This window comes from Salvia splendens, chromosome 5, assembly GCF_004379255.2.
Source record: "Salvia splendens isolate huo1 chromosome 5, SspV2, whole genome shotgun sequence".
Taxonomy (NCBI): Eukaryota; Viridiplantae; Streptophyta; class Magnoliopsida; order Lamiales; family Lamiaceae; genus Salvia; species Salvia splendens.
In genome coordinates this window covers 3537143-3546837 of record NC_056036.1, presented here as the reverse complement: position 1 = coordinate 3546837, position 9695 = coordinate 3537143, and the positions used below count along the sequence as shown (strand labels likewise).

General features: G+C 36.6%; 1 protein-coding gene across 2 annotated transcripts; it reads right to left on the bottom strand.

Moving 5' to 3' along the window:
* Positions 1-1859: 1859 nt before the first annotated feature.
* Positions 1860-4406, bottom strand: LOC121802946 (zinc finger protein CONSTANS-LIKE 4-like). Of its 2 annotated transcripts, none has more exons than XM_042202640.1 (5): positions 4204-4406; positions 3043-3498; positions 2740-2925; positions 2284-2460; positions 1860-2121 (listed from the first exon to the last, which is right to left on the bottom strand). In XM_042202640.1, the coding sequence occupies exons 1-5, from the start codon at positions 4249-4251 to the stop codon at positions 2020-2022; spliced, it is 969 nt and encodes a 322-aa protein (XP_042058574.1). In that variant the 5' UTR covers positions 4252-4406; the 3' UTR covers positions 1860-2019. The 2 variants fall into 2 exon arrangements, with proteins under 2 accessions (XP_042058574.1, XP_042058575.1); XM_042202641.1 differs by lacking the exon at positions 4204-4406 and adding an exon at positions 3585-3650.
* Positions 4407-9695: the final 5289 nt, after the last annotated feature.

The window sequence follows — 9695 nt, the reverse complement described above, 5'->3', positions numbered from 1 at the left end:
GTCGGCTAACGTCTTCACCATTTGAGCGCGCGTTTGTTGGCGCGCGAAGAATTGGAAAATGACGTCCAAAGCGCGTATGTATAGTGTTTCAAAAAACAAGTGGTATGTATAGTACTCGTTAAAACAAGTGGTGCGAATGAAAATGACGTCCAAAGCGCGTGTGTATAGTGTTTCGAAAAATTAAAAAAAATTTAAAAATCTGACGCCGATCCGGGGCCTTCAATGGCGCCGTGAGGATCGGCGTCAGCCCAAGAATCGGCGTGGGCACGCCGATTTCGCCGACGCCGCTCGCAATGGTTCGGCGTCAGCACCGGCGTCCGCGAAAAATCAGCGTGCCGGTGACGACGCCGCCATTGGAGATGCTCTAATAATAGGAGTATAAAAATAGCATTCATTCCCACAGTGTTTTACTCGATCCGTCCACAATAAATTGAAAAACTCGAAGCATTTATGGAAATACTCATCGTGCCCTATCAACATGTTAGAAATGCGTAAGAACAACAATCTACACATACGAAAACCGAAGGCTAAACAATGGTGGTGACTCGTCGGCAAAATAATCATGCACAAGACATTCAACGCAACATTTTGATGTTTGTGTGTATGCAGTAGGAGATGGACTAGGATTAGTCATAGGTGATCACATTCGCCTATAGGCACGTTGGTCCTTACTAGACGAGGCCCCAAGAAGCGACCTTCTACGTAGCTCTTTTTCCCATGGGGTTCAGCCTCCAATATTAACTGAATATTTAGTACTAGCATCTTCTTTCTTAATTGGAATTAATTGTCATTTCCTTCATAAGGATCTATTTTATTTTGAGAGTTTATGCAGATAAAGAGAAATTCATAAATCAAGATTAGTGAATTTATGAATGATTTGTGTGGTATTTATAAAAGGAGAAAATGTATATTTTTTAAAAATTTTTAAAAATTCAGTTGCGGCCTCAAACGTGGCCTATGACACCGCCGATCGAACTCACGGGTTGCATCGGTGGTCCATCTCGGCTGTGCCCCATCAACGTCCTGTACAATTCCGATTTCCGGAAATTCAGCAGTGTTGTGAATGGCCTTTTGATTATGAAAAGTTACAATATTATAGTATAACCTAGGGTTATAATTTATTTTGATTACTGACATATAATTAGAATATCATTAGAACTCTGTCGTTGACTCTGGCTTCTTGTTTTCAACCCATTCATGTACTCTGCTTATTATATGAAAGCTCCTGACTTTTAGGCTTAATTGGATACTGTCATACCAAATTTTGACATTTTTTCTTTTGTTTTGTTTTGCAAATTGATTCTTTTTGGGTGATTGTTTTTGTTAACTGTTCTTACTTTTGTTTTGTCATTTGCATTTGCCATTTTGAGGCAGCATTCTTAAGATTGCAACAATTAATCTACTCGAACTGTTTTCTTGATCAGCTAGGGATTGATCATATATGAAATTTAGCTAATTTCAAGACGATTCTTCTCAATTTTTTATACCTGCATCTGCTATATATTTTCAATGCATCTCCTAAATGATTGCATTATACCTTTATACTACCATATATCAACTTTAATTCAAAATTGGAAAATAATTATTAAAAAATGGATTATGTATTGTACTACTATTAGTTTTAAAATTCATCAAATATATTGTTATACTGTTTTACACAATATATAATTTTTTTTATCATATATACTATATTTATTCAGTTGTATACTTGTATGAAAATAGGTTTAATGAAATCTTTACCAATAGATTTAGTACCGTTGTGTTGTGTTGTAATCCGAAGCTTAAAATAGTTGGCTATGAACTCAACCAAACACATGCATTTCGACTGCTAGATGCTTCAAAAGCTCAAATAAGACTACTTAAAAAAAGGATAAATATGTGTATGATCATTCAAGAACTAGAGCATGTATATGTGACAAACAGAAACAGCACAAATACGTACAAAGGTAAAATAAAAGTTACAAATATATACTACATGATGTTAAGGTGGTAGAAAATTAGTGATATACTTTTGGTTAGTTAGATCCAAGATTGGATTGGGTAGTTGCATTTGAATGAATTCACTTCACTCATGTGTGCAAATAACTCCGATGGGTCGATACACTCTTCTTCTTTTGCAGTCTGAAATCAGCATACAACGATTTCAATATCGATCGAAGAAAATTTAAGCTTACTATATATATATATATATATATATTAAGTAAACAGATAATAAAGTAGAGAGACGGACAGACGTTTTCATTGTCAGAATTGTGTCACTTTGAATAGTAGGCATGGCCATACCTTGTGGTGGTAATCAGGCATGGAGTTTCGGAACATCTGGTTAACATCTTCATCTACGTCGTCGTCTTGGTTGTTGCCGGAATTTCTTGCAAGGTCCGCCTCCCCAAGTTCATCATTTTTCGCAAATCTTCCCCTCACCCTCGGCCGGCTGTCTGCCAGCGTTTTCCGGCATGCATACTGCATTTTACACGTGCAATAATAAACATCACTAATTCTAATTGATTTTGCAGATTATGTTTGATAATGAAATACGATGTCTTAATCTAAATCCACAAACATCCATCTCTTATCTGCATCTGTTCCTGTTTGACCCAATTTCTCTTTTATGAAAAAATAGGATCTGTTCCTTTCCTTTTTCCTTTTTCATTTTCAATCTTGATGTAATTCTTCCATATTCTATGCTTTTTGTACGTGTTAGACATGCAAGGGATCGATCATATATAATTAAAAAAAAACCTTGATTTTCTTGCTAAAATTCCTTTGATTTCTTTTGTAGAGATATCGATGGATCTTCCTCTTCCTTTCCTCAGCCGATATTTTCCCCACTTTAAACGTTGGATCTTCCAAACTTGAAATCTCAGATGCCAGAGTCCTACTTGGACTTCCGTTGACCATATGTTGACTCTCACTACTACTCAGGGTCTTCACATGCAAATAAATTAAATTAGTAAAAATTCGCGATTGAATTGGTCAAAAGTTGACCAAGTTAACTACTAAACCATAACTTAGACTCAATTTTATCTAATCCATTGAACTGACCTGAAGGTCGTCGGCGGAGCAATGGAAAGCCGCGGCGGCAGCGCCCTGGGATTCCATCTCGTGGTGCCAGAAATCGGACCCGAGAACCCCAGAGAGAAATAGCCACGACCTGTCCAAGGGGTTCACGTGACCTGAGGACAGGTACTGGCTGATCACGGGATCCGCGAGCGCGCAGGGGGGCTGGAGGTAGTCCCCCGGCTGCTGCTCGGGGTTGTACAAATGCGGCGGATAGAGCGATCCCTCCGCCACCGCGGCCTCGCCTAGTAACTGATCGTGAGTGGCTGTGAAGGAGGGAGAGAGGCTGAAGTCGATGGAGGCGGAGATGTCGTCTTCCACCGCCATGGCCGCCTTGTTGCCTCCTTCACCATTATTATACCACCAATTTGAACTCGAGCAAACCTCTGAGTTTTGAAGGAAATATTCCGATTCGAAAATCTGTGGGCTTGTAATTTCATCCTGCAAAATTAGTGACTATAATTAATCGACAATTTAACACAACAAAATTCAAAATGAACAAATTTTGATTGAGCTAGCAATCATACACTCATAATAATTGGAAGAAGAATGTGTAGTTTTTTTGTGAGATGAATTTATGAGAAAATTTGTAGAGATTTATGTACCTAAATGGCATCAAATGAAGGCACACAAGATGGACCTTGTGGGTGATCTGATATAGATATTTTTGCAGAAAATAGAAAAAAGGTGGGTGCATATGTGCTCCATGTGGGGTGTGGAAATGAAATGTGAATACCACTATTCCTAAACAAGGAAATATTTTGGTATTTTTGAATTTGCAGAGATAAGACTGATGTCCATTTTTGGACAAACTTTGGGAACTTAGAACCATATATAATGACATGCTATGCTAATGCTATCCTACCATGTGAAGTGCTTCTATCCTTATTCAGCCTAGCTCAATAAAAGAATCAATATTAGGTAACTTATTGTATAAGCTCAAAAGGCTAAATATTCCATCTATTGTGTATGGTCTTGGAAGAAAATGGAGTGGCCACACATCATATACTATCATTTTTTATTATTAGTATTTTTTTGTTGGCATATCCACGATTGGATTCATATGCATTCCTAACATAAAATTGTGATTGAATAAATGAATAGAAAAAGAAAGAAAGAAAAGGGTTTTGGAATTGAGGGAATTACAATAGGAGGATGGTGTTGTTGTTGAGGAGGAACCATGTTTTGCATCATTGTTTTCTGTCCCAGCCTTCATTGATGGGAAGATTAGAAGCACTAATTGGCATACCAACATATATATATATTTTTTCAAGAGGATGGATAATTAAGAGTGAAGAAACCTAGGTATGGATGGATTGAGATGAATTAAACATACAGAATTAAGCATGGGATATGGTGATGGTAGATTACAACATCCAGAAATAAGAGTTAGTTTATATAGATGTCCGAATGTAGAAGGCGAATCCGAAAATGTTGGTGGGCCACATATTTCACAATTTAAACCATTTTATTTTGGGGGAATATGCTCCGACGTGGCATATTTATTCCATATATATATTAGATGTAAAAATACAAAATGACTTACCAGCTTTATAAATCACTGGGTGTTAGTTTATTGAAACAATAAATTACTATTATAGGGAGTATAATTTGTTATCGATATTCTTAAAGTATACCCTCTTCGTCTCACAAAAGATGTCACAAGACTAGCTAGTTCATATTTATAAGATAAATTCTTGAAAATGTACAAATAAATATGAAATTTTTTTACTACTTTGAGCCAAATTCTAACACAAGGCTCGCTCATGTTTCTAAAATAAATATTTTATATCCACAAAATTAAAACTACAGGCATTTAAACCCATTTGTAAATAGCTTAAGGACTAACACACAGAGTATAATAAAATTTTCAATTAAATAGATTAATCCATATATATATCTCATATGACTAGATAACACCGGTCACGTGGCTTCACGGTCAAAGGATTTATTAGGAAGATTTTAATAACCTAGGACCTTGGATTCTAAACATATTTCCTTGTCGCGCGATGAGAATATATATTATTTCTAGGATGATCAAAATATTCTGTATTAAAAGTGGCGAATTGGATGTTTGATTAGCTCCCATAATGTTAAAGTCGTGTCGCTTGAGACCACTTCATCCACAAGAATTTTTCCAATAATCAATATAGTCTTTAGGAGGAGTGTGTGTGGTGTAAGTCTACTTATAAGTTTGTATCCAAAATTTTGATTCATACTAATGTTTTAAAATTGGTGTTTGATCCGATCTGATTCACACTCTATTTGATCTCTTCATTGTAAAACAATTTAATTATTACTACGTACGAAGCCATGTGTTTTGGGTAAACACTTGCCTGAGGCCTGACCTCTTTGTGAGGAGGCACATTCTCTCCCGAAATTATTAAATTAAAAAGTGAACTATGGATTTAATTTTGGTAAACATCAACAAGAAGTGTGATAAGGAATCAATCACGATTGATGTAATTCATCCATCAAACTGTGTCAATAGATATATTAGAATTGATATAAAAAATAAAATAAAATAAAAAGCATTATAAAGATGTGAGTAAAGCACCAAATTCTTTGTTAAAAGAGCATTTCATAGCACGTTTGTGTGACTTTGAGACATATGATAAGAATCTTGTAACCCTCACTTTTCCTTTTGATTTACTAGTATTATTTATTTTGGTACCCTACGTAATTAGAGAGCTCCTTTATTGTCAAAAGGCCCTTTCTCTTGTACTATTATGTATTGTTTTGATATTATACTATAAATTCCAAAATTCTATAATTAAAGCAATATTCAAGACCAAATTGAGATTCAAAACGTTATTTAAATTAGAATCACACCAACCACTCAATATATATAAACCATTGTACGGAATTACATCAAACAACAAGATAAAAAAAATATTAATTTAAATATAACTATTTGTATTCATTTCATGAATTGCACTTGAATTCAAAAACCGAAAGTATAAACAACACACCAATATTTGAATTTGTTTTGATTTTACTATGTCAATGTTTTCCTAACCACCTTTTTAATCTGATATGTACTAACTTTGATTGATCTTATACTACAGAAAAATATATTCACATGTCAAATGTTGGGCCATATGGATGAAATCTTGATTAAAATTAAGGATATTAGCCTAAAAATTAGCAGCTTTACGTGTGAGAAAATATAGGTTGGAACAGCACCTTAATGCAAATCATGTCATTTAAGGAATATGTTTCTTCTATATTTCCAAAGTAAGTGTAACAAAAAAAATCTTAGATCCTTATATTCATCAAATCAAATAGTGTCTTTTATTGTCTGAAGAATCACAAATTTATAAGAGAATTGATGGAGGGAAATGGAAGAATAAATTTTGCCTATATCCTTGACAAATTGGGAATGGAGGAAGTTGTTAAGAATAGAGGAGAATCTTACACTAAACATAGTATACGCAAACAAAATCAAAGAGTAAATCTCACACTAGGGTAATGCCGTAATAGTCTCCGTGATACTTGCACAGTTATAAAATGTAACGAAAGAGAAAAATCAAAGCATAAAATTTCAAGAATCAAATTTAAATCGCCCTAGGTACATTCAATTCAACCATGAATTATCCTCAACCGGACATAACAACAAATTCCATCATCCCTCTCAGAGCCAAGCTTCATATTCACACCCAAATTTGATTAGAGCATCCACAATGGCGGCGAGCGGACAGGTTAGCCGATCACCGGTGCTCGCCGGTTCGCTCGCCGAACCATTGTAACCGTCGAGCGCCATTTCGGCGAAAAAATCGGCGAGCGCACGCCGATTCGAGAGCGCTGGGCGATGCGCTCGCCACCATTGCAGGCTCCGGACCGGCGAGCGATCGGCGAGCGAAATTTTCTTTTATTTATTTATTTTCGAAACACTATATATACACGTTTTGCACGTTATTTTCATTCGCACCATTTGTTTTAACGAGTACTCTCTCTATCTTAATTTCTGTACAAGATCAACAACGTGAATTGGAGAACAACGAAGGTACTCCAATGACGAGCGGGTCTCAAACTCCTCCGGTACCCGTGGGAGGTGTATGGGGTCCGATGCCGGGGTACTACAACATGTACCCGTGGCAGCAGATGATGCCCGGGATGGCAGCCGGGGGGAGCTCGCCGGGGGTACCGGATGCCAATGTTATCAAATAGCGGATATGGCGGCGCCATGGCGCTATGGCATGGCGTTCAGTGGTGGAAACGCCATAGCACCATGTCGCTGCCATAGCACCGCCATATCCGACATTTGACAACATTGCGTGTGTATTGTATTTAGGAATGGGGCATTATGCAAGAAACATGGAGGTTAGAGTTGCATTTTATACTTTATTAATTGTTTAAAGTGTTTTAGATGTTATATTTTAATTATTTTCTAATTTCTGAATTATATATAAATATATAAGTATTATTTTATTTATTTAATTATTGACAGCCATATCCGCCATACTAATACGCCATATCCCTGTGGCGGTTTTTAGGCGAACCGCCATAAGCCGCCATACGAGATTGATAACATTGCCGGCGGCGACGGGGGCGACGGAGACGAGGAGTGAGGCGGAGGTCGGTTTTTTTTTAAATAATGTAATTTTTTAATTAATGTATTTTTTTAATGTACTTTTTAAAATTAATGTATTTTTTTAATGTACTTTTTTTTAATTTAAATAATATTATTGAATTTTCGCGTATCTGTGTCGTAAATTTAATTCCGTATTTTGTGTGATTGTCAATTATTTGTTTTATATAATTAGGAGTGATGTGGCTAGACTATTGTTGGGCTATTTGTTTGTCCTGATGATGTGGCAGGAGGATTTTTAGTGCTGATGATGTGGTAGGAGGAGTTTGTGGCTGAGCTATAACTGGGCTATTGCTGGGCGAAAGCCATTGTAAATGCTCTTACTTTCCCATAGAATTCATACAGTAGTACTCCTGTGTTTGGGCTGGCCTGGCCCAAAGAGAAGCAGATGGAGTAATCTATAGCCACCCCACACTAACATGTGATTCAGTAGACATCATATACACTAAAGAATTACTCATTATCTACTAACTATTTAGTATATTTATTCAATTGTCTCCATAGATTTGTTACACAGATGCAAATAATTGACAGAGCATCTCCAGTAAGACTGGACGTCAAATAGCCCTCACATAGCCTTCACACTGCCACATCATCAGCACTACAATTCTCCTGCCACATCAGCTTGCCACATCAACTGGACATCAAATAGCCCTCACATAGCCTTCACACTACCTATCCACATCACTAATAACAATTATATAATTTAATTTACACTCGTATCAACATACGGAATTTAATTTACGAGACAAATACGGAAAATTCGAATAATAATATTAAAACTTAAAAAGTACATTAATTTTAAAAAAAAGTACAATAATTTTAAAAAAATTACAAAAATTAAAAAGTACATTAATTTAAAAAAGTAAAACAAAATCACTCCTCGCCGCCGTCCTCGTCTCCGTCGTCGCCCAGCGCTTCTTCACCGTCGCCGCCGCCGCCTCCGTCGCCACCTACGCCGCGGCTATTCCCGCCAGTGTCCCTCCTCATCGCCTCCAATTCTTCACGCTGGCTCTGGAGCAATACCCTACACCGGGAGGCGGGGGAGTCTGAGACCATCCCCCGGGAGTCACTGGAGTACCTTCGTAGTTGTTCTCCATTGCTCGTTATTGATCTTGAACAGAAAGTAAGGTAGAGAGAGTACTCGTTAAAACAAGTGGTGCGAATGAAAATGACGTTCAAAGCGCGTATATATGGTGTTTTCAAAAGAAATAAAAAATAAAAAATAAAATCTGACGCCGGTTTGACGCCGATCCGGGACCCACAATGGCGCCGTGAGGATCGGCGTCGGAACCGGCGTCATCGCGCGAATCGGCATGGCCACGCCGATTTTGACGCCGATTTCGCCGACGCCGGTTCCAATGGTTCGGCGTCAGAACCGGCGTCGGCGAAAAATCGGCGTCGCGATTTTGACGCCGTTACTGGAGATGCTCTAAGAAGCGGTAATCTTGCACGTGTTCGCATTGATCACATGAGACAATGCACTAAATTACTCTAATTAATTCAATTAAGTAATACATAATCAACACAATTTATACCTTAACGCATATTCTGTGTTTGTCTAAGAAAAATAGTTAACCATTTATAATGACAACTTGTTTCTTAAAAGAGGAACGCAGAGATACAAATAAGTGCCACAATAAATATAGTTTACCTTGCTCCTCTTGCAATACGTAACAAGTGACATGAATATGAATCTCAATAGATTACCGTAGAGCCACAAAATAGTGTAGACTACATTTAAGTGTGATGAAAAAATTGTAGTCTATGATTAGTGATTCCACATATTGGAATATATACACGTGAGTTAACTTTTTGTTGATTTTTAAGAAAGAGTTTCATGTTAAAATATAATTTTATATCAATTACTTATTTTTATCCAAAAAAATTAAAATTAAAATTAAAATAAAATATTATAGTACTAAAAAATAGAAGAAAAATCACAGCAAAGTGGCAACTAAAAATATAGTACTGTTTGCATATCTCTAAGTGAGATATTCGTTTTATTCTAAACAATTCAATGTATATACAGCTAAGTTTCGAGATA